The following is a 24951-nucleotide window of genomic DNA, read 5'->3' on the forward strand; positions in this document are numbered from 1 at the left end:
CTCCACTCGTTACCTGTATTAATGGCACCTGTTTGAACTTGTTATCAGTATAAAAGACACCTGTCCACAACCTTAAACAGTCACACTCCAAACTCCACTATGGCCAAGACCAAAGAGCTGTCAAAAGACACCAGAAACAAAATTGTAGACCTGCACAAGGCTGGGAAGACTGAATCTGCAATAGGTAAGCAGCTTAGTTTGAAGAAATCAACTGTGGGAGCAATTATTGGGAAATGGAAGACATACAAGACCACTGATATTCTCCCTCGATCTGGGGCTCCAAGCAAGATCTCACCCTGTGGGGTCAAAATGACCACAAGAACGGTGAGCAAAAATCCCAGAACCACACGGGGGGACCTAGTGAATGACCTGCAGAGAGCTGGGACCAAAGTAACAAAGCCTACCATCAGCAAGGGCATTGAAGATGAAACGTGGCTGGGTCTTTCAGCATGACAATGATCCCAAACACACCGCCCGGGCAACGAAGGAGTGGCTTCTTAAAGAAGAAGTTACAGGTCTGTGAGAGCCAGAAATCTTTGCTTGTTTGTAGGTGACGAAATACTTATTTTCCACCATAATTTGCAAATAAATTCATAAAAAATCCTACAATGTGTTTTTCTGGATTTTTTTTCTCATTTTGTCTGTCATAGTTGAAGTGTACCTATGATGAAAATTACAGGCCTCTCTCATCTTTTTAAGTGGGAGAACTTGCACAATTGGTGGCTGACTATGTGCCCCACTGTATGTGAGACATGAGGTATGTATAATGTTTTGATTTTACACAGGTGTGAACTGTTTATGGTACATTTGTCATCCGTCATGAGTGAAAATTCTGTTAAAAAAAATATGACATAGAATAGTTAGAAATTATTGATGATTCTGGGGCCAAATCTCATTGATGGTTGTCGGGGTCAATCATATTCCACTTGTTAGCTTCCTCCAAATCCTCATTCAAGCTGCGGCTACAACAGGTCAACCTCTGGGCATCATGGGTCATCCAATAGGTCAATCTCTGGGCAACATGGGTCAACATGGGTCATCCAATAAGTCAATGTCTGGGTCAACATGGGTCAACATGGGTCATCCAATAGGCCAATCTCTGGGCAACATGGGTCAACATGGGTCATCCAATAGGCCAATCTCTGGGTCATCATGGGTCAACATGGGTCATCCAATAGGCCAATCTCTGGGCAACATGGGTCAACATGGGTCATCCAATAGGCCAATCTCTGGGCAACATGGGTCAACATGGGTCATCCAATAGGCCAATCTCTGGGCAACATGGGTCAACATCGGTCATCCAATAGGCCAATCTCTGGGCAACATGGGTCAACATGGGTCATCCAATAGGCCAATCTCTGGGCAACATGGGTCAACATGGGTCATCCAATAGGCCAATCTCTGGGCAACATGGGTCAACATGGGTCATCCAATAGGCCAATCTCTGGGCAACATGGGTCAACATGGGTCATCCAAGATTAGCTTTCTGAAAGTAGAAAATATCAATTTTATTTTAACTGAAACCAAAGCAAATTGTATTACATTTTAAATTAAATCAATATATTTCAGTAGATTGCTCATTGTAATGTCTGTTTTTACCAACCATTAATGTTGTCTGTTAGTTCTTCTGTCTGTCCAAACAGAGAATAATGACATGTGAAAACAACAATATGATTGTATTAAAGCCAAGAATTACTTCATTCGGGTGACCGAACTGTTCAATCAAACTCACTGGGGCTTTTCTTGGGAAGCAGTGGTGGTCCACAGATCTCTCGATAGCAAATATCCTGCTGGACTTTATACGTTATTTTATACCTGGGGGGTACAAAGGGGGAAAAATGGCTTACCTACTAAACATACAAAGTACATATAAATACTGATTATTCAACATGCTTCTTGTAGGGATGAAACCCATTTACAGTTATACTAGTATAATATACTAGTATATACTATATTTAACAGGTGTCAGTGTTTTTACAGTATCCCTTCCTTCCAGAGGTACCCCTGTCTCTTACTGGGTTCAAATCAGGGAAGATACACCCCTTCCTTCCCTAGGTACCCCTGTCCCTAACTGGGTTCAAATCAGGGAAGACACACCCCTTCCTTCCCTATGTACCCCTGTCTCTTACTGGGTTCAAATCAGGGAAGATACACCCCTTCCTTCCCTAGGTACCCCTGTCCCTAACTGGGTTCAAATCAGGGAAGACACATCCCTTCCTTCCCTAGGTACCCCTGTCTCTTACTGGGTTCAAATCAGGGAAGACACACCCCTTCCTTCCCTATGTACCCCTGTCTCTTACTGGGTTCAAATCAGGGAAGATACACCCCTTCCTTCCCTAGGTACCCCTGTCTCTTACTGGGTTCAAATCAGGGAAGATACACCCCTTCCTTCCCTAGGTACCCCTGTCTCTTACTGGGTTCAAATCAGGGAAGACACACCCCTTCCTTCCCCAAGTACCCCTGTCTCTTACTGGGTTCAAATCAGGGAAGATACACCCCTTCCTTCCCTAGGTACCCCTGTCTCTTACTGGGTTCAAATCAGGGAAGACACATCCCTTCCTTCCCTAGGTACCCCTGTCTCTTACTGGGTTCAAATCAGGGAAGACACATCCCTTCCTTCCCTAGGTACCCCTGTCCCTAACTGGGATCAAATCAGGGAAGATACACCCCTTCCCTCCCTAGGTTCCCCTGTCCCTAACTGGGTTCAAATCAGGGAAGATACACCCCTTCCTTCCCTAGGTACCCCTGTCTCTTACTGTGTGTGGCACTGCCATGTGCCTGTATGACCTCCCTACAACGCCTGGGCATGCTCCTGATGAGGTGGCGGATGGTCTCCTGAGGGATCTCCTCCCAGACCTGGACCAAAGCATCCGCCAACTCCTGAACAGTCTGTGGTGCAACGTGGTGTTGGTGGATGGAGTGAGACATGATGTCCCAGATGTGCTCAATTGGATTCAGGTCTGGGGAACAGGCGGGCCAGTCCATAGCATCAATGCCTTCCTCTTGCAGGAACTGCTGACACACTCCAGCCACATGAGGTCTAGCATTGTCTTGCATTAGGAGGAACCCAGAGCCAACCGCACCAGCATATGGTCTCACAAGGGGTCTGAGGATCTCATCTCGGTACCTAATGGCAGCCAGGCTACCTCTGGCGAGCACATGGAGGGCTGTGCGGTCCCCTAAAGAAATTCCACCCCACACCATGACTGAGCCGCCGCCAAACCGGCCATGCTGGAGGATGTTGCAGGCAGCAGAACATTCTCCACGGCGTCTCCAGACTCTGGCACGTCTGTCACATGTGCTCAGTGTGAACCTGCTTTAATCTGTGAAGAGCACAGGGCGCCAGTGGCGAATTTGCCAATCTTGGTGGTCTCTGGCAAATGCCAAATGTCCTGCACGGTGTTGGGCTGTAAGCACAACCCCCACCTGTGGACGTCGGGCCCTCATACCACCCTCATGGAGTCTGTTTCTGACTGTTTGAGCAGACACATTCACATTTGTGGCCTGCTGGAGGTCATTTTGCAGGGCTCTGGCAGTGCTCCTCCTGCTCCTCCTTGCACAAAGGCGGAGGTAGCGGTCCTGCTGCTGGGTTGTTGCCCTCCTACGGCCTCCTCCACGTCTCTTGATGTACTGGCCTGTCTCTTGGTAGCGCCTCCATGCTCTGGACACTACTCTGACAGACACAGCAAACCTTCTTGCCACAGCTCGCTTTGATGTGCCATCCTGGATGAGCTGCACTACCTGAGCAACTTGTGTGGGTTGTAGACTCCGTCTCATGATACCACTAGAGTGAAAGCACCGCCAGCATTCAAAAGAGACCAAAACATCAGCCAGGAAGCATAGGAACTGAGAAGTGGTCTGTGGTCACCACCTGCAGAACCACTCCTTTATTGGGTGTGTCTTGCAAATTGCCTATAATTTCCACCTGTTGTCTATTCCATTTGCACAACAGCATGTGAAATGTATTGTCAATCAGTGTTGCTTCCTAAGTGGACAGTTTGATTTCACAGAAGTGTGATTGACTTGGAGTTACATTGTGTTTGTTTAAAAGTGTTCCCTTTATTTATTTTTTGAGCAGTGTATAAAAATGCAGAGGATGTCCGCGTCCACTTTTTGACACTCACAGGTAATGGCAGACTTCACCCACCCAGACGGGCACGCTCTTGGTTTCAGAGTAGAGGCGGGTACACGGGTGGGGCACTCGCTGGCAGACTGCAGACAGACGTGGTCGCAGCAGGACAAACACACAGATATGTGTTAAAGCACTGAGAGGAGAGGTTCTGAAGGAAGAGGCAGTTAAAAAGGCTGTTAAATATGACACGAGGGATTGAGGAGAAGACAAAAAGGGAGGAAGAAAGAGGGAGAGAGGGACATATGGTGGGAGAGTAATAGGGAGGGGGGGATTTGGTCAGGGGAAGAGGGAGAGAGAGGGAGAGGGAGGAAGAGGGAGAGAGGGACATAAGGAGGGGGAGTGACATAAGGAGGGAGAATGATAGGGAGGGAGGGATTTGGTATGAACAGAAAGAGAGAGGAAGGAAGAGAGAGAGAGAGAGAGAGAGAGAGAGAGAGGGAGAGAGAAGATGCAGAGAAAGGGAGAGAGGGATTTGGTTTGAGGAAGAAAGAAAGAAAGAAAGAGAGAGAGAGAGAGAGAGAGAGAGAGAGAGAGAGAGAGAGAGAGAGAGAGAGAGAGAAAAAGAGAGAGAGCGAGAGAGAGCGAGAGAGAGAAGGTGAAATAGAGGGAGCGAGAGAAGGTGAAAGAGAGGGGGAGAGAGATTTGTTCTGAGGAGAGAGAGAGAGAGAGAGAGAGAGAGAGAGAGAGAGAGCGAGAGCGAGAGAGACAGGGGGATTTAGCCTGAGAAGGAGTGAGAGAGAGGAGAGATAGGGAGGTTGGAATTTGGCACTCCTCCCTAGTGATTGATGGTTTTAGGAAAGAAATGTTTAAACAGTTTGACTGAGGGTGTTTGGACGTAGAAATGTACAGTACAGAGCCCCACAGTTTTATGTGTCTTAACACACACAATACAGACAAATAGAATGTATTTACAAAAGTCACCTTGTTCGAGAGAGATTTACACGGTTATTGAAATGGTATTGAAATGGTATTTGAACTGTTTCTAAGATCCTCTATGGGGGGGGGGGATGGTGGAAAAAAACCCGATTGGAACCATTTCCCTGTTTGACCGCTAGGTTTTATGGGAATTATGACTCATACTGTGGTACTCTATTAAAAAGAGAAGTGGGCTGTGTGTGTGTGTGTGTGTGTGTGTGTGTGTGTGTGTGTGTGTGTGTGTGTGTGTGTGTGTGTGTGTGTGCGTGCGTGCGTGCGTGCGTGCGTGCGTGCGTGCGTGCGTGCGTGCGTGCGTGCGTGCGTGCGTGTGTGTGTGTGTATGTATGTGATCTCCTACATTGCTGCAGCATAACACCTTGCGTTACTGGTGAACGTGATTGGACAAGTTCAAACCAAAGGCAAAGCTTGTATTTCAAAATAACCTATTTAGTTTTGAAGTGCTTTGTGCCTGAATGGTGATATTATAGTTATGTTATGACTTGCAAAGTTCTATTTTCTATGTGAGGATGTTGTTGGGTAGTTATGGTGCTGGGGTAGTTATGGTGCTGGGGTAGTTATGGTGCTGGGTAGTTATGGTGCTGGGGTAGTTATGGTGCTGGGGTAGTTATGGTGCTGGGGTAGTTATGGTGCTGGGTTAGTTATGGTGTTGGGTGGTTATGGTGCTGGGTAGTTATGGTGCTGGGGTAGTTATGGTGCTGGGGTAGTTATAGTGCTGGGGTAGTTATGGTGCTGGGTTAGTTATGGTGTTTTGTCATTTGTAAGTCGCTCTGGATAAGAGTGTCTGCTAAATAACTTAAATGTAATGTAAATGTAATGGTGGTGGGTAGTTATGGTGTTGGGTGGTTATGGTGCTGGGTAGTTATGGTGCTGGGTGGTTATGGTGCTGGGTAGTTATGGTGCTGGGTAGTTATGGTGTTGGGTGGTTATGGTGCTGGGTAGTTATGGTGCTGGGTAGTTATGGTGCTGGGTAGTTATGGTGCTGGGTAGTTATGGTGTTGGGTAGTTATGGTGCTGGGTAGTTATGGTGCTGGGTAGTTATGGTGCTGGGTAGTTATGGTGCTGGGTGGTTATGGTGTTGGGTGGTTATGGTGCTGGGTAGTTATGGTGCTGGGTAGTTATGGTGCTGGGTTAGTTATGGTGCTGGGGTAGTTATGGTGCTGGGTAGTTATGGTGCTGGGTAGTTATGGTGCTGGGTAGTTATGGTGCTGGGTAGTTATGGTGCTGGGTAGTTATGGTGCTGGGTGGTTATGGTGCTGGGTAGTTATGGTGCTGGGTAGTTATGGTGCTGGGTAGTTATGGTGCTGGGAAATGATGTCCTCCTATATGAGGAAGACATCTGAATCTACTTTTTCTGAAAGCCCAAGACAGTTGACCTGAGAGAAAATGCAGTTGTTCTATGCCAAACTAGAAAGCTCAGATGGTAGAGCATGGCGGTTGCAGCGCCAGGGTTGTGGGTTCGATTCCCATGGGTGGAACCATTTTGGGTTCCAAATAGAACCATTTTGGATTCCAGGTAGAACCAATTTGGGTTCCGTGTAGAACTCCCTGTGGAAATGGTTCAATTTTATTTTTATTTTTTGAGTCATTTAGCAGATACTCTTATCCAATAGTGAGTACATACATTTCTCATCCTTTTTTTCCTGTACTGGCCACCCGTGGGAATCGAACCCACAACCCTGTACTGGCCACCCGTGGGAATCGAACCCACAACCCTGTACTGGCCACCCGTGGGAATCGAACCCACAACCCTGTACTGGCCACCCGTGGGAATCGAACCCACAACCCTGTACTGGCCACCCGTGGGAATCGAACCCACAACCCTGTACTGGCCACCCGTGGGAATCGAACCCACAACCCTCGCCATGCTCTACCATCTGAGCTACACGTAACCCAAAACAGTTCTACCTGGAACCAGCAAGGTTCTTTAAAGGGTTTTCCTATGGGGACAGCTAAGTGGTGTGTATGGCACTCCAATGTCAATGTGTCCTGTGGTGGAGACCAAGACAGAAGGCATGAACTCACACAGCTCACACTGCCTGCCCTTGAACCCGGCTACGCAGTCGCAGATGTAGGAGTCGCCGCCCTTCGCACACGTACCCCCGTTCAGGCAGGGCAGACTCCGGCAGTCCTGGGACGACTCTGAAACACAGCAGCTGCTGTCAGGACCCCGAGTTAAGTGGAGCCCAGCAGACAAACCACCAGCTCAGGTTTCACTAAGGCTGCCTGCTATCCAAATTCAACCTATTCTCTTTTTAGAGCACAACATTTGACCAGAGCCCGTTGGGTAGAGTCCTATGGGTAGACTCCTATGGGTAGTCCTATGGGTAGTCCTATGGGTAGAGACCTATGGGTAAAGACCTATGGGTAGAGACCTATGGGTAGAGACCTATGGGTAGAGACCTATGGGTAGTCCTATGGTTAGAGCCCTATAGGTAGAGCCCTATGGGTACAGTCCTATAGGTAGAGTCCTATGGGTTTCCCTATGGGTAGAGTCCTATGGGTAGAGACCTATGGGTATAGCCCTATGGGTATAGCCCTATGGGTAGAGTCCTATGGGTAGAGACCTATGGGTAGAGTCCTATGGGTTTCCCTATGGGTAGAGTCCTATGGGTAGAGACCTATGGGTAGAGACCTATGGGTAGAGTCCTATGGGTTTCCCTATGGGTACAGTCCTATGGGTAGAGTCCTATGGGTAGAGCCCTATGGGTAGAGTCCTATGGGTAGAGACCTATGGGTAGAGCCCTATGGGTAGAGACCTATGGGTAGAGCCCTATGGGTAGAGTCCTATGGGTAGAGACCTATGGGTAGAGTCCTATGGGTTTCCCTAATTGTCAAGTCCTATGGGTAGAGTCCTATGGGTAGAGCCCTATGGGTAGATTCCTATGGGTTTCCCTATGGGTAGAGTCCTATGAGGTTCCTCTATGGGTATAGCCTATGAGTAGAGTCCTATGGGTAGAGCCCTATGGGTAGAGTCCTGTTGGTAGAGCCCTGTGGTAGATTCCTGAGGGTAGAGCCCTTTGGGTAGAGCTCTGTGGGTAGAGCCCTGTGGGTAGAGCCCTATGGGTTGAGCCCTGTGGGTAGAGCCCTGTGGGTAGAGCCCTATGTGTAGATCCCTGTGGGTAGAGTCCTATGAGGTTTCCCTATGGGTAGAGTCCTATGAGTAGTCCTATGAGTAGAGCCCTGTGGGTATAGCCCTATGGGTAGAGCACTGTGGGTAGACCCCTATGGGTAGAGTCATATAGGTAGAGTCCTGTGGGTCGAGTCCTATGGGTACAGTCCTGTGCGTAGAGCCCTATGGGTTTCCCTAATGGTCGAGTCCTATGGGTAGAGTCCTATGGGTACCATCCTATGGGTAGAGTCCTATGGGTTCCCCTATGTGTAGAGTCCTATGGCTAGAGTCCTGTGGGTAGAGTCCTATGGGTAGAGCCCTATGGGTATAGCCCTGTGGGTAGAGTCCTGTGGGTAGAGTCCTTTGGGTAGATTCCTGTGGGTAGAGTCCTATGAGGTTCCACTGTGGGTAGAGTCCTATGGGTAGAGTCCTATGAGTAGAGCCCTATGGGTAGTCCTATGGGTAGTCCTATGGGTAGAGACCTATGGGTAAAGACCTATGGGTAGAGACCTATGGGTAGAGACCTATGGGTAGAGACCTATGGGTAGTCCTATGGTTAGAGCCCTATAGGTAGAGCCCTATGGGTACAGTCCTATAGGTAGAGTCCTATGGGTTTCCCTATGGGTAGAGTCCTATGGGTAGAGACCTATGGGTACAGTCCTATAGGTAGAGTCCTATGGGTTTCCCTATGGGTAGAGTCCTATGGGTAGAGACCTATGGGTAGAGCCCTATGGGTACAGTCCTATGGGTAGAGCCCTATGGGTACAGTCCTATGGGTAGAGACCTATGGGTAGAGTCCTATGGGTTTCCCTATGGGTAGAGTCCTATGGGTAGAGACCTATGGGTAGAGCCCTATGGGTAGAGTCCTATGGGTAGAGACCTATGGGTAGAGTCCTATGGGTTTCCCTAATTGTCAAGTCCTATGGGTAGAGTCCTATGGGTAGAGCCCTATGGGTAGATTCCTATGGGTTTCCCTATGGGTAGAGTCCTATGAGGTTCCTCTATGGGTATAGCCTATGAGTAGAGTCCTATGGGTAGAGCCCTATGGGTAGAGTCCTGTTGGTAGAGCCCTGTGGTAGATTCCTGAGGGTAGAGCCCTTTGGGTAGAGCTCTGTGGGTAGAGCCCTATGGGTTGAGCCCTGTGGGTAGAGCCCTGTGGGTAGAGCCCTATGTGTAGATCCCTGTGGGTAGAGTCCTATGAGGTTTCCCCATGGGTAGAGTCCTATGAGTAGTCCTATGAGTAGAGCTCTGTGGGTATAGCCCTATGGGTAGAGCACTGTGGGTAGACCCCTATGGGTAGAGTCATATAGGTAGAGTCCTGTGGGTCGAGTCCTATGGGTACAGTCCTGTGGGTAGAGCCCTATGGGTTTCCCTAATGGTCGAGTCCTATGGGTAGAGTCCTATGGGTACCATCCTATGGGTAGAGTCCTATGGGTTCCCCTATGTGTAGAGTCCTATGTGTAGAGCCCTATGGGTAGAGTCCTATGGGTAGAGTCCTGTGTGTAGAGCTGTATGGGTAGAGTCCTATGGGTAGAGTCCTATGGGTAGAGCCCTATGGGTATAGCCCTGTGGGTAGAGTCCTGTGGGTAGAGTCCTTTGGGTAGATTCCTGTGGGTAGAGTCCTATGAGGTTCCCCTGTGGGTAGAGTCCTATGGGTAGAGTCCTATGAGTAGAGCCCTATGGGTAGAGTCCTATGAGGATCCCCTGTGGGTAGATCCCTGTGGGTAGAGTCCTGTGGGTAGAGTCCTATGAGGTTCCCCTGTGGGTAGATCCCTGTGGGTAGAGTCCTTTGGGTAGAGCCCTGTGGGTAGAGTCCTGTGGGTAGAGTCCTATGGGTAGAGTCCTATGAGGTTCCCCTGTGGTTAGTCCTATGGGTAGAGCCCTGTGGGTAGAGTCCTTAGAGGTTCCCCTGTGGGTAGAGTCCTATGGGTTTCCCTAATGGTCAAGTCCTATGGGTAGAGACCTATGGGTAGAGCCCTATGGGTTTCCCTAATGGTCAAGTCCTATGGGTAGAGTCCTATGGGTAGAGCCCTATGGGTTTCCCTAATGGTCAAGTCCTATGGGTAGAGTCCTATGGGTAGAGACCTATGGGTAGAGCCCTATGGGTTCCCCTATGGGTAGATTCCTATGGGTTTCCCTATGGGTAGAGTCATATGAGGTTCCTCTATGGGTATAGCCTATGAGTAGAGTCCTATGGGTAGAGCCCTATGGGTAGAGTCCTGTTGGTAGAGCCCTGTGGTAGAATCCTGAGGGTAGAGCCCTTTGGGTAGAGCTCTGTGGGTAGAGCCCTGTGGGTAGAGCCCTATGGGTTGAGCCCTGTGGGTAGAGACCTGTGGGTAGAGCCCTATGTGTAGATCCCTGTGGGTAGAGTCCTATGAGGTTTCCCTATGGGTAGAGTCCTATGAGTAGTCCTATGAGTAGAGCCCTGTGGGTATAGCCCTATGGGTAGAGCACTGTGGGTAGACCCCTATGGGTAGAGTCATATAGGTAGAGTCCTGTGGGTCGAGTCCTATGGGTAGAGTCCTGTGGGTAGAGCCCTATGGGTTTCCCTAATGGTCGAGTCCTATGGGTAGAGTCCTATGGGTACCGTCCTATGGGTAGAGTCCTATGGGTTCCCCTATGTGTAGAGTCCTATGTGTAGAGCCCTATGGGTAGAGTCCTATGGGTAGAGTCCTGTGTGTAGAGCTGTATGGGTAGAGTCCTATGGGTAGAGTCCTATGGGTAGAGTCCTGTGGGTAGAGTCCTATGGGTAGAGCCCTATGGGTATAGCCCTGTGGGTAGAGTCCTGTGGGTAGAGTCCTTTGGGTAGATTCCTGTGGGTAGAGTCCTATGAGGTTCCCCTGTGGGTAGAGTCCTATGGGTAGAGTCCTATGAGTAGAGCCCTATGGGTAGAGTCCTATGAGGATCCCCTGTGGGTAGATCCCTGTGGGTAGAGTCCTGTGGGTAGAGTCCTATGAGGTTCCCCTGTGGGTAGATCCCTGTGGGTAGAGTCCTATGGGTAGAGTCCTATGAGGTTCCCCTGTGGTTAGTCCTATGGGTAGAGCCCTGTGGGTAGAGTCCTTAGAGGTTCCCCTGTGGGTAGAGTCCTATGGGTTTCCCTAATGGTCAAGTCCTATGGGTAGAGACCTATGGGTAGAGCCCTATGGGTTTCCCTAATGGTCAAGTCCTATGGGTAGAGACCTATGGGTAGAGCCCTATGGGTTTCCCTAATGGTCAAGTCCTATGGGTAGAGTCCTATGGGTAGAGACCTATGGGTAGAGCCCTATGGGTACCGTCCTATGGGTAGAGCCCTATGAGGTTCCACTATGGGTAGAGTCCTATGGGTTTCCCTATGGGTACAGTCCTATGGGTAGAGTCCTATGGGTTCCCCTATGTGTAGAGTCCTATGGGTAGAGTCCTGTGTGTAGAGCTGTATGGGTAGAGTTCTATGGGTAGAGTCCTATGGGTAGAGCCCTATGGGTAGAGTCCTATGGGTAGAGTCCTATGGGTAGAGTCCTGTGGGTAGAGTCCTATGGGTAGAGTCCTATGAGTAGAGCCCTATGGGTAGAGTCCTATGAGGTTCCCCTGTGGGTAGAGTCCTGTGGGTAGAGTCCTATGAGGTTCCCCTGTGGGTAGATCCCTGTGGGTAGAGTCCTGTGGGTAGAGCCCTGTGGGTAGAGTCCTGTGGGTAGAGTCCTATGGGTAGAGTCCTATGAGGTTCCCCTGTGGGTAGAGTCCTATGGGTTTCCCTAATGGTCAAGTCCTATGGGTAGAGACCTATGGGTAGAGCCCTATGGGTTTCCCTAATGGTCAAGTCCTATGGGTAGAGAGACCTATGGGTAGAACCCTATGGGTTTCCCTAATGGTCGAGTCCTATGGGTAGAGTCCTATGGGTAGAGACCTATGGGTAGAGCCCTATGGGTTCCCCTATGGGTAGATTCCTATGGGTTTCCCTATGGGTAGAGTCCTATGGTAGAACCTATGGGTGTAGCCCTATGGGTAGAGCCTCATGGGTAGAGCCTTGTGGGTAGAGTCCTATGAGGTTCCTCTATGGGTATAGCCTATGAGTAGAGTCCTATGGGTAGAGCCCTATGGGTAGAGTCCTGATGGTAGAGCCCTGTGGAAGATTCCTGAGGGTAGAGCCCTTTGGGTAGAGCTCTGTGGGTAGAGCCCTGTTTGTAGAGCCCTATGGGTTGAGCCCTGTGGGTAGAGCCCTGTGGGTAGAGCCCTATGTGTAGAGCCCTGTGGGTAAGACCCCTATGGGTAGAGTCCTATAGGTAGAGTCCTATGGGTACCGTCCTATGGGTAGAGTCCTATGAGGTTCCACTATGGGTAGAGTCCTATGGGTTTCCCTATGGGTACCGTCCTATGGGTAGAGTCCTATGAGGTTCCACTATGGGTAGAGTCCTATGGGTTCCCCTATGGGTACCGTCCTATGGGTAGAGACCTATGGGTAGAGTCCTATGGGTTTCCCTATGGGTACAGTCCTATGGGTAGAGTCCTATGGGTAGAGTCCTATGGGTAGAGTCCTATGGGTAGAGTCCTGTGTGTAGAGCCTTATGGGTAGAGTCCTATGGGTAGAGTCCTATGGGTAGAGTCCTTTGGGTAGATTCCTGTGGGTAGAGTCCTATGAGGTTCCCCTGTGGGTAGAGTCCTATGGGTAGAGCCCTGTGGGTAGAGTCCTATGAGGTTCCCCTGTGGGTAGAGTCCTATGGGTAGAGTCCTATGAGTAGAGCCCTATGGGTAGAGTCCTATGGGTAGAGTCCTATGAGGTTCCCCTGTGGGTAGATCCCTGTGGGTAGAGTCCTGTGGGTAGAGTCCTGTGGGTAGAGTCCTATGGGTAGAGTCCTATGAGGTTCCCCTGTGGTTAGAGTCCTATGGGTAGAGCCCTGTGGGTAGAGTCCTATGAGGTTCCCCTGTGGGTAGAGTCCTATGGGTTTCCCTAATGGTCAAGTCCTATGGGTAGAGACCTATGGGTACAGTCCTATGGGTTTCCCTATTGGTAGAGTCCTATGGTAGAGTCTATGGGTGTAGCCCTATGGGTAGAGCCTCATGGGTAGAACCTTGTGGGTAGAGTCCTATGAGGTTCCTCTATGGGTATAGCCTATGAGTAGAGTCCTATGGATAGAGTCCTGTTGGTAGAGCCCTGTGGTAGAGCCCTTTGGGTAGAGCTCTGTGGGTAGAGCCCTGTGAGTAGAGCCCGATGGGTTGAGCCCTGTGGGTTGAGCCCTGTGGGTAGAGCCCTGTGGGTAGAGCCCTATGTGTAGAACCCTGTGGGTAGAGTCCTATGAGGTTCCCCTATGGGTAAAGTTCTATGAGTAGTCCTATGAGTAGAGCCCTGTGGTAGACCCCTATGGGTAGAGTCCTATGGGTACCGTCCTATGGGTAGAGTCCTATGAGGTTCCACTGTGGGTAGAGTCCTATGGGTTTCCCTATGGGTATAGTCCTATGGGTTCCCCTATGTGTAGAGTCCTATGTGTAGAGCCCTATGGGTAGAGTCCTATGGGTAGAGTCCTGTGGGTAGAGTCCTATGAGGTTCCCCTGTGGGTAGATCCCTGTGGGTAGAGTCCTGTGGGTAGAGTCCTATGGGTAGCGTCCTATGAGGTTCCCCTGTGGGTAGAGTCTTATGGGTAGAGTCCTATGAGTAGAGCCCTATGGGTAGAGTCCTATGAGGTTCCCCTATGGGCAGAGCCCTGTGGGTAGAGTCCTGTGGGTAGAGTCCTATGAGGTTCCCCTGTGGGTAGAGTCCTATGAGTTTCCCATGTGGGTAGAATCATATGGGTAGTCCTATGAGGTTCCCCTGTGGGTAGAGTCCTGTGGGTAGAATCCTATGAGGTTCCCCTGTGGGCAGAGTCCTGTGGGTAGAGTCCTATGGGTATAGCCCTGTGGGTAGAGTCCTGTGGGTAGAGTCCTATGGGTTGAGTCCTATGAACTTCCCCTGTGGGTAGAGTCCTGTGGGTAGAGTCCTATGAGGTTCCCCTATGGGTTTGAGTCCTGTGGGTAGAGTCCTATGTGTAGAACCCTGTGGGTAGAGTCCTATGAGGTTCCCCTATGGGTAGAGTTCTATGAGTAGTCCTATGAGTAGAGCCCTGTGGTAGACCCCTATGGGTAGAGTCCTATGGGTACCGTCCTATGGGTAGAGTCCTATGAGGTTCCACTGTGGGTAGAGTCCTATGGGTTTCCCTATGGGTATAGTCCTATGGGTTCCCCTATGTGTAGAGTCCTATGTGTAGAGCCCTATGGGTAGAGTCCTATGGGTAGAGTCCTGTGGGTAGAGTCCTATGAGGTTCCCCTGTGGGTAGATCCCTGTGGGTAGAGTCCTGTGGGTAGAGTCCTATGGGTAGCGTCCTATGAGGTTCCCCTGTGGGTAGAGTCTTATGGGTAGAGTCCTATGAGTAGAGCCCTATGGGTAGAGTCCTATGAGGTTCCCCTATGGGCAGAGCCCTGTGGGTAGAGTCCTGTGGGTAGAGTCCTATGAGGTTCCCCTGTGGGTAGAGTCCTATGAGTTTCCCATGTGGGTAGAATCATATGGGTAGTCCTATGAGGTTCCCCTGTGGGTAGAGTCCTGTGGGTAGAATCCTATGAGGTTCCCCTGTGGGCAGAGTCCTGTGGGTAGAGTCCTATGGGTATAGCCCTGTGGGTAGAGTCCTGTGGGTAGAGTCCTATGGGTTGAGTCCTATGAGCTTCCCCTGTGGGTAGAGTCCTGTGGGTAGAGTCCTATGAGGTTCCCCTATGGGTTTGAGTCCTGTGGGTAGAGTCCTATGAGGTTCCACCGTTGGGCAGAGTCCTGTGGGTAGAGTCCTATGGGTATAGCCCTGTGGGTAGAGTCCTGTGGGTAGAGTCCTATGAGTAGAGTCCTATGAGGTTCCCCTGTGGGTAGAGTCCTGTGGGTAGAGTCCTGTCGGTAGAGTCCTATGGGTAGAGTCCTATGGGTAGAGCCCTATGGGTAGAGTCCTATGGGTAGAGCCCTATGAGTAGAGCCCTATGGGTAGAGCCCTATGAGTAGAGTCCTATGGGTAGAGTCCTATGGGTAGAGTCCTATGGGTAGAGCCCTATGAGTAGAGTCCTATGGGTAGAGCCCTATGAGTAGAGCCCTATGGGTAGAGCCCTATGAGTAGAGTCCTATGGGTAGAGCCCTATGAGTAGAGTCCTATGGGTAGAGCCCTATGAGTAGAGCCCAATGGGTAGAGCCCTATGGGTAGAGTCCTATGGGTAGAGCCCTATGAGTAGAGTCCTATGGGTAGAGCCCTATGGGTAGAGTCCTATGAGGTTCCCCTATGGGTAGAGTTCTATGAGTAGTCCTATGAGTAGAGCCCTGTGGTAGACCCCTATGGGTAGAGTCCTATGGGTACCGTCCTATGGGTAGAGTCCTATGAGGTTCCACTGTGGGTAGAGTCCTATGGGTTTCCCTATGGGTATAGTCCTATGGGTTCCCCTATGTGTAGAGTCCTATGTGTAGAGCCCTATGGGTAGAGTCCTATGGGTAGAGTCCTGTGGGTAGAGTCCTATGAGGTTCCCCTGTGGGTAGATCCCTGTGGGTAGAGTCCTGTGGGTAGAGTCCTATGGGTAGCGTCCTATGAGGTTCCCCTGTGGGTAGAGTCTTATGGGTAGAGTCCTATGAGTAGAGCCCTATGGGTAGAGTCCTATGGGTAGAGTCCTATGGGTAGAGCCCTATGAGTAGAGTCCTATGGGTAGAGCCCTATGGGTAGAGTCCTATGAGGTTCCCCTATGGGTAGAGTTCTATGAGTAGTCCTATGAGTAGAGCCCTGTGGTAGACCCCTATGGGTAGAGTCCTATGGGTACCGTCCTATGGGTAGAGTCCTATGAGGTTCCACTGTGGGTAGAGTCCTATGGGTTTCCCTATGGGTATAGTCCTATGGGTTCCCCTATGTGTAGAGTCCTATGTGTAGAGCCCTATGGGTAGAGTCCTATGGGTAGAGTCCTGTGGGTAGAGTCCTATGAGGTTCCCCTGTGGGTAGAGTCCTGTGGGTAGAGTCCTATGAGTTTCCCATGTGGGTAGAATCATATGGGTAGTCCTATGAGGTTCCCCTGTGGGTAGAGTCCTGTGGGTAGAATCCTATGAGGTTCCCCTGTGGGCAGAGTCCTGTGGGTAGAGTCCTATGGGTATAGCCCTGTGGGTAGAGTCCTGTGGGTAGAGTCCTATGAGGTTCCACCGTTGGGCAGAGTCCTGTGGGTAGAGTCCTATGGGTATAGCCCTGTGGGTAGAGTCCTGTGGGTAGAGTCCTATGAGTAGAGTCCTATGAGGTTCCCCTGTGGGTAGAGTCCTGTGGGTAGAGTCCTGTCGGTAGAGTCCTATGGGTAGAGTCCTATGGGTAGAGCCCTATGGGTAGAGTCCTATGGGTAGAGCCCTATGAGTAGAGCCCTATGGGTAGAGCCCTATGAGTAGAGTCCTATGGGTAGAGTCCTATGGGTAGAGTCCTATGGGTAGAGCCCTATGAGTAGAGTCCTATGGGTAGAGCCCTATGAGTAGAGCCCTATGGGTAGAGCCCTATGAGTAGAGTCCTATGGGTAGAGCCCTATGAGTAGAGTCCTATGGGTAGAGCCCTATGAGTAGAGCCCAATGGGTAGAGCCCTATGGGTAGAGTCCTATGGGTAGAGCCCTATGAGTAGAGTCCTATGGGTAGAGCCCTATGGGTAGAGTCCTATGGGTAGAGTCCTATGAGGTTCCCCTGTGGGTAGAGCCCTATGGGTAGAGTCCTATGAGGTTCCCCTGTGGGTAGAGCCCTATGGGTAGAGTCCTATGAGGTTCCCCTGTGGGTAGAGCCCTATGGGTAGAGTCCTATGAGGTTCCCCTGTGGGTAGAGCCCTATGGGTAGAGTCCTATGAGGTTCCCCTGTGGGTAGAGCCCTATGGGTAGAGTCCTATGAGGTTCCCCTGTGGGTAGAGCCCTATGGGTAGAGTCCTATGAGGTTCCCCTGTGGGTAGAGCCCTATGGGTAGAGTCCTATGAGGTTCCCCTGTGGGTAGAGTCCTGTGGGTAGAGTCCTGTCGGTAGAGTCCTATGGGTAGAGTCCTATGGGTAGAGCCCTATGGGTAGAGTCCTATGGGTAGAGCCCTATGAGTAGAGCCCTATGGGTAGAGCCCTATGAGTAGAGTCCTATGGGTAGAGTCCTATGGGTAGAGTCCTATGGGTAGAGCCCTATGAGTAGAGTCCTATGGGTAGAGCCCTATGAGTAGAGCCCTATGGGTAGAGCCCTATGAGTAGAGTCCTATGGGTAGAGCCCTATGAGTAGAGTCCTATGGGTAGAGCCCTATGAGTAGAGCCCAATGGGTAGAGCCCTATGGGTAGAGTCCTATGGGTAGAGCCCTATGAGTAGAGTCCTATGGGTAGAGCCCTATGGGTAGAGTCCTATGGGTAGAGTCCTATGAGGTTCCCCTGTGGGTAGAGCCCTATGGGTAGAGTCCTATGAGGTTCCCCTGTGGGTAGAGCCCTATGGGTAGAGTCCTATGAGGTTCCCCTGTGGGTAGAGCCCTATGGGTAGAGTCCTATGAGGTTCCCCTGTGGGTAGAGCCCTATGGGTAGAGTCCTATGAGGTTCCCCTGTGGGTAGAGCCCTATGGGTAGAGTCCTATGAGGTTCCCCTGTGGGTAGAGCCCTATGGGTAGAGTCCTATGAGGTTCCCCTGTGGGTAGAGCCCTATGGGTAGAGTCCTATGAGGTTCCCCTGTGGGTAGAGCCCTATGGGTAGAGTCCTATGAGGTTCCCCTGTGGGTAGAGCCCTATGGGTAGAGTCCTATGAGGTTCCCCTGTGGGTAGAGCCCTATGGGTAGAGTCCTATGAGGTTCCCCTGTGGGTAGAGCCCTATGGGTAGAGTCCTATGAGGTTCCCCTGTGGGTAGAGCCCTATGGGTAGAGTCCTATGAGGTTCCCCTGTGGGTAGAGCCCTATGGGTAGAGTCCTATGAGGTTCCCCTGTGGGTAGAGCCCTATGGGTAGAGTCCTATGAGGTTCCCCTGTGGGTAGAGCCCTGTGGGTAGAGTCCTATGAGGTTCCCCTGTGGGCCCTGGTCAAAGTAATCCCCTTTAAAGCGTTCTCTCATGTTTCTCATGTCTCTTATGTTTCTCATTCTCGCTGTAATACATTGCTATTGTAAAGCTTGGTTGACATTCCCTTCATCCTCCTCGTTGCCAGCTACAGTCCTGTGGCCAGAAGATCAATGATCCATCGCTGTCTATATGGAGACGTAATAATTAACATACTGTTTCTATTGAGTGGCGCCTATAGGAGAAGATTAGCATAGATTAGCATAGATTAGCATATATTAGCATAGATTAGCATAGATCAGCACATATTAGCATAGATCAGAACATATATTAACATAGCTTCAATGTGGCAGACCTCCCATTAAAACTGACTGGTGCTGGGAGATGTAAAGAATACTGTATTTTCCATATGGAAATATTCATATTACTTTTATGGTTCATTCCTGCGAATTTAGGCACTTGAGTTAGCTAGCTAGCTAGACTGGGGTGCATAGACAAACACATTTGCTAGCTTAACTTGCTAGTAGTGAAGCGAACGTTAGTTGAGTGGCTAGTCCAGTTACAGACGAGAGGGTTGCATATCTGGCATCTTAACTACACCACAACTCTGTCCTTGCAGGACAGATTATACTGGAGCGACCAACACCAAGGCCACATCGTCAAGAGGTTCCCATCTGGGCGGCTACGGTGTTGAGTTGACAGTCGCTGGATCCACTTTTGACCTGCTATTTTAACATTTATTTAAAAAAAATCTTTTTTTAAAATTCACAGCAATTTCCTACGATATACAAGACCACCTGAATACCTACCATATACAAGAGCACTAGAATACCTACCATATACAAGACTACCAGAATACCTACCATATACTAGACTACCAGAATACCTACCATATACTAGACTACCAGAATACCTACCATATATAGTACAAGACTACCAGAATACCTACCATATACAAGAGCACTAGAATACCTACCATATACTAGACTACCAGAATACCTACCATATATAGTACAAGACTACCAGAATACCTACCATATACAAGAGCACTAGAATACCTACCATATACTAGACTACCAGAATACCTACCATATACTAGACTACCAGAATACCTACCATATACAAGAGCACCAGAATACCTACCATATACTAGACTACCAGAATACCTACCATATACTAGACTACCAGAATACCTACCATATATAGTACAAGACTACCAGAATACCTACCATATACAAGAGCACTAGAATACCTACCATATACTAGACTACCAGAATACCTACCATATATAGTACAAGACTACCAGAATACCTACCATATACTAGACTACCAGAATACCTACCATATACTAGACTACCAGAATACCTACCATATACTAGACTACCAGAATACCTACCATATACTAGACTACCAGAATACCTACCATATACTAGACTACCAGAATACCTACCATATACTAGACTACCAGAATACCAGAATACCAGAATACCTACCATATACTAGACTACCAGAATACCTACCATATACTAGACTACCAGAATACCTACCATATACAAGACCACCAGAATACCTACCATATATATATTTTTATTTTATTTTTACCTTTATTTAACCAGGCAAGTCAGTTAAGAACACATTCTTATTTTCAATGACGGCCTGGGAACAGTGGGTTAACTGCCTGTTCAGGGGCAGAACGACAGATTTTGTACCTTGTCAGCTCAGGGGTTTGAACTCGCAACCTTCCGGTTACTAGTCCAACGCTCTAACCACTAGGCTACGCTGCCGCCCCATATAGTACAAGACCACCAGAATACCTACCAGGCTTTCTCTTGGACTCCTCCTCTTCCTCCTTCCTCTGGATCTCTAGTGCAAGGCTGATTTTATTAGTTGTCTCCTCCATCCTCTCGAGCTGAATGGGGGGCTCGGGTTCTGCGAGGCAGAATCAATGAGGTATTGGTTCATACCACCATGCAGTACAAATGTACTGCTGGTCTACGTGAATGTTAAAATGTACTGCTGGTCTACGTGAATGTTAAAATGTACTGCTGGTCTACGTGAATGTTAAAATGTACTGCTGGTCTACGTGAATGTTAAAATGTACTGCTGGTCTACGTGAATGTTAAAATGTACTGCTGGTCTACGTGAATGTTAAAATGTACTGCTGGTCTACGTGAATGTTAAAATGTACTGCTGGTCTACGTGAATGTTAAAATGTACTGCTGGTCTACGTGAATGTTAAAATGGACCACATCATGCTGAAGCTTAGCACCTAAAGATGCTATGTGCTGGTTATACCTGGTTATACCTGGTTATAACAACACTTACTAGTGCCACCTGGCTGGTTATACCTGGTTATAACTGGTTATATCTGGTTATACCTGGTTATAACAACACTTACTAGTGCCACCTGGCTGGTTATACCTGGTTAAAGCTGGTTATAACAACACTTACTAGTGTCACCTGGCTGGTTATACCTGGTTATAACAACACTTACTAGTGCCACCTGGCTGGTTATACCTGGTTATAACTGGTTATATCTGGTTATACCTGGTTATAACAACACTTACTAGTGTCACCTGGCTGGTTATACCTGGTTATACCTGGTTATAACTGGTTATACCTGGTTATAACAACACTTACTAGTGCCACCTGGCTGGTTATACCTGGTTATACCTGGTTATACCTGGTTATAACAACACTTACTAGTGTCACCTGGCTGGTTATACCTGGTTATACCTGGTTATAACAACACTTACTAGTGTCACCTGGCTGGTCATACCTGGTTATACCTGGTTATAACAACACTTACTAGTGCCACCTGGCTGGTTATACCTGGTTATAACTGGTTATACCTGGTTAAAACTGGTTATAACTGGTTATAACAACACTTACTAGTGCCACCTGGCTGGTTATACCTGGTTATAACTGGTTATAACTGGTTATAACAACACTTACTAGTGTCACCTGGCTGGTCATACCTGGTTATACCTGGTTATAACAACACTTACTAGTGCCACCTGGCTGGTTATACCTGGTTATAACTGGTTATACCTGGTTAATACTGGTTATACCTGGTTATAACAACACTTACTAGTGCCACCTGGCTGGTTATACCTGGTTATACCTGGTTATAACAATACTTACTAGTGCCACCTGGCTGGTTATACCTGGTTATACCTGGTTATAACAATACTTACTAGTGCCACCTGGCTGGTTATACCTGGTTATAACTGGTTATACCTGGTTATACCTGGTTATAACAACACTTACTAGTGCCACCTGGCTGGTTATAACTGGTTATATCTGGTTATACCTGGTTATAACAAACTCACCTGGCTGGTTATACCTGGTTATAACTGGTTATACCTGGTTATACCTGGTTATAACAACACTTACTAGTGCCACCTGGCTGGTTATAACTGGTTATATCTGGTTATACCTGGTTATAACAACACTTACTAGTGTCACCTGGCTGGTTATACCTGGTTAAAGCTGGTTATAACAACACTTACTAGTGTCACCTGGCTGGTTATACCTGGTTATACCTGGTTATAACAATACTTACTAGTGCCACCTGGCTGGTTATACCTGGTTATACCTGGTTATACCTGGTTATAACTGGTTATACCTGGTTATAACAACACTTACTAGTGCCACCTGGCTGGTTATACCTGGTTATACCTGGTTATACCTGGTTATAACAACACTTACTAGTGTCACCTGGCTGGTTATACCTGGTTATACCTGGTTATAACAACACTTACTAGTGCCACCTGGCTGGTTATACCTGGTTATACCTGGTTATAACAATACTTACTAGTGTCACCTGGCTGGTTATACCTGGTTATAACTGGTTATACCTGGTTATACCTGGTTATAACAAGACTTACTAGTGCCACCTGGCTGGTTATACCTGGTTATACCTGGTTATAACAACACTTACTAGTGCCACCTGGCTGGTTATACCTGGTTATAACAACACTTACTAGTGCCACCTGGCTGGTTATACCTGGTTATACCTGGTTATAACAATACTTACTAGTGCCACCTGGCTGGTTATACCTGGTTATACCTGGTTATAACTGGTTATACCTGGTTATAACAACACTTACTAGTGTCACCTGGCTGGTTATACCTGGTTATACCTGGTTATAACAACACTTACTAGTGCCACCTGGCTGGTTATACCTGGTTATAACAACACTTACTAGTGCCACCTGGCTGGTTATACCTGGTTATAACAACACTTACTAGTGTCACCTGGCTGGTTATACCTGGTTATAACTGGTTATACCTGGTTATAACTGGTTATACCTGGTTATAACTGGTTATAACTGGTTATAACAACACTTACTAGTGCCACCTGGCTGGTTATACCTGGTTATAACTGGTTATAACTGGTTATAACAACACTTACTAGTGTCACCTGGCTGGTCATACCTGGTTATACCTGGTTATAACAACACTTACTAGTGCCACCTGGCTGGTTATACCTGGTTATAACTGGTTATACCTGGTTATAACTGGTTATACCTGGTTATAACAACACTTACTAGTGCCACCTGGCTGGTTATACCTGGTTATACCTGGTTATAACAATACTTACTAGTGTCACCTGGCTGGTTATACCTGGTTATAACTGGTTATACCTGGTTATACCTGGTTATACCTGGTTATACCTGGTTATAACAACACTTACTAGTGCCACCTGGCTGGTTATACCTGGTTATACCTGGTTATAACAATACTTACTAGTGCCACCTGGCTGGTTATACCTGGTTATACCTGGTTATAACAATACTTACTAGTGCCACCTGGCTGGTTATACCTGGTTATAACTGGTTATACCTGGTTATACCTGGTTATAACAACACTTACTAGTGCCACCTGGCTGGTTATAACTGGTTATATCTGGTTATACCTGGTTATAACAACACTTACTAGTGTCACCTGGCTGGTTATACCTGGTTATAACTGGTTATACCTGGTTATACCTGGTTATAACAACACTTACTAGTGCCATCTGGCTGGTTATAACTGGTTATATCTGGTTATACCTGGTTATAACAACACTTACTAGTGTCACCTGGCTGGTTATACCTGGTTAAAGCTGGTTATAACAACACTTACTAGTGTCACCTGGCTGGTTATACCTGGTTATACCTGGTTATAACAATACTTACTAGTGCCACCTGGCTGGTTATACCTGGTTATACCTGGTTATACCTGGTTATAACTGGTTATACCTGGTTATAACAACACTTACTAGTGCCACCTGGCTGGTTATACCTGGTTATACCTGGTTATACCTGGTTATAACAACACTTACTAGTGTCACCTGGCTGGTTATACCTGGTTATACCTGGTTATAACAACACTTACTAGTGCCACCTGGCTGGTTATACCTGGTTATACCTGGTTATAACAATACTTACTAGTGTCACCTGGCTGGTTATACCTGGTTATAACTGGTTATACCTGGTTATACCTGGTTATACCTGGTTATAACAAGACTTACTAGTGCCACCTGGCTGGTTATACCTGGTTATACCTGGTTATAACAACACTTACTAGTGCCACCTGGCTGGTTATACCTGGTTATACCTGGTTATAACAACACTTACTAGTGCCACCTGGCTGGTTATACCTGGTTATACCTGGTTATAACAATACTTACTAGTGCCACCTGGCTGGTTATACCTGGTTATACCTGGTTATAACTGGTTATACCTGGTTATAACAACACTTACTAGTATCACCTGGCTGGTTATACCTGGTTATACCTGGTTATAACAACACTTACTAGTGCCACCTGGCTGGTTATACCTGGTTATAACAACACTTACTAGTGCCACCTGGCTGGTTATACCTGGTTATAACAACACTTACTAGTGTCACCTGGCTGGTTATACCTGGTTATAACTGGTTATACCTGGTTATAACTGGTTATAACTGGTTATACCTGGTTATAACAACACTTACTAGTGCGGTGTCTGATGGCCTTTCTGGGCAGTTTGGAGAACTTAGCTGTTATCTTCCCTCTACCATCAATCAGCTCTGTGTATCTAGAAGAAAACAAACAAACAAAATGATGGTCAGCACTTTTACACAGACAGACAGACAGACAGACAGACAGACAGACAGACAGACAGACAGACAGACAGACAGACAGACAGACAGACAGACAGACAGACAGACAGACAGACAGACAGACAGACAGACAGACAGACAGACAGACAGACAGACAGACAGAGATAATTAACCTTGAATTGTCTCTTATAACACTAAATAGGTAGGTTTCAACTCAGCATTCCAATATATTTCTGCAATAAGTGTGAAACACTGCACTCTAGTGTCTTATTCCTAGTGATAGTTTGAGACAAAAACCAACACCGCAGTACAGGGCTTTTAAAACATTTACCCAACCCACTAAACAACCAGCCCAATGCTGGTTGGTGGCATACCCGGACATCTCTTCAGAGAGCTCTCTCTCCCCAGTCACCCCCAGGTCCTGAGTGAGTCTTTCCCTCCCTCCCTCCCTCCCTCCCTCCCTCCCTCCCTCCCTCCCTCCCTCCCTCCCTCCCTCCTCCCTCCCTCCCTCCCTCCCTCCCTCCCCGGGCATCTCTTCAGAGAGCTCTCTCTCTCCAGCCACCCCCAGGTCCTGAGTGAGTCTTTCCCTCCCTCCCTCCCTCCCTCCCTCCCTCCCTCCCTCCCTCCCTCCCTCCCTCCCTCCCTCCCTCCCTCCCTCCCTCCCTCCCTCCCTCCCTCCCTCCCTCCCTCCCTCCCTCCCTCCCT

The 24951-nt window shown here is 48.3% G+C and overlaps 1 protein-coding gene across 1 annotated transcript in view; it reads right to left on the reverse strand.

Moving 5' to 3' along the window:
• Nucleotides 1–681: 681 nt before the first annotated feature.
• The window catches only part of LOC123995421 (sushi, nidogen and EGF-like domain-containing protein 1), a 163746-nt gene continuing 139476 nt past the window's right edge, over nt 682–24951 (reverse strand). The window contains exons 28-34 of the mRNA XM_046299018.1: nt 24139–24221; nt 19975–20085; nt 7091–7207; nt 4125–4212; nt 1733–1815; nt 1604–1631; nt 682–1486 (exon numbers count right to left, since the gene is read on the reverse strand). Coding sequence (XP_046154974.1) covers nt 1606–1631; nt 1733–1815; nt 4125–4212; nt 7091–7207; nt 19975–20085; nt 24139–24221 — 508 coding nt within the window. The 3' untranslated portion in view covers nt 682–1486; nt 1604–1605. The remainder of the gene's footprint in view (nt 1487–1603; nt 1632–1732; nt 1816–4124; nt 4213–7090; nt 7208–19974; nt 20086–24138; nt 24222–24951) is intronic.

Source organism: Oncorhynchus gorbuscha, linkage group LG02, assembly GCF_021184085.1.
Source record: "Oncorhynchus gorbuscha isolate QuinsamMale2020 ecotype Even-year linkage group LG02, OgorEven_v1.0, whole genome shotgun sequence".
In the NCBI taxonomy this organism is placed as follows: Eukaryota; Metazoa; Chordata; class Actinopteri; order Salmoniformes; family Salmonidae; genus Oncorhynchus; species Oncorhynchus gorbuscha.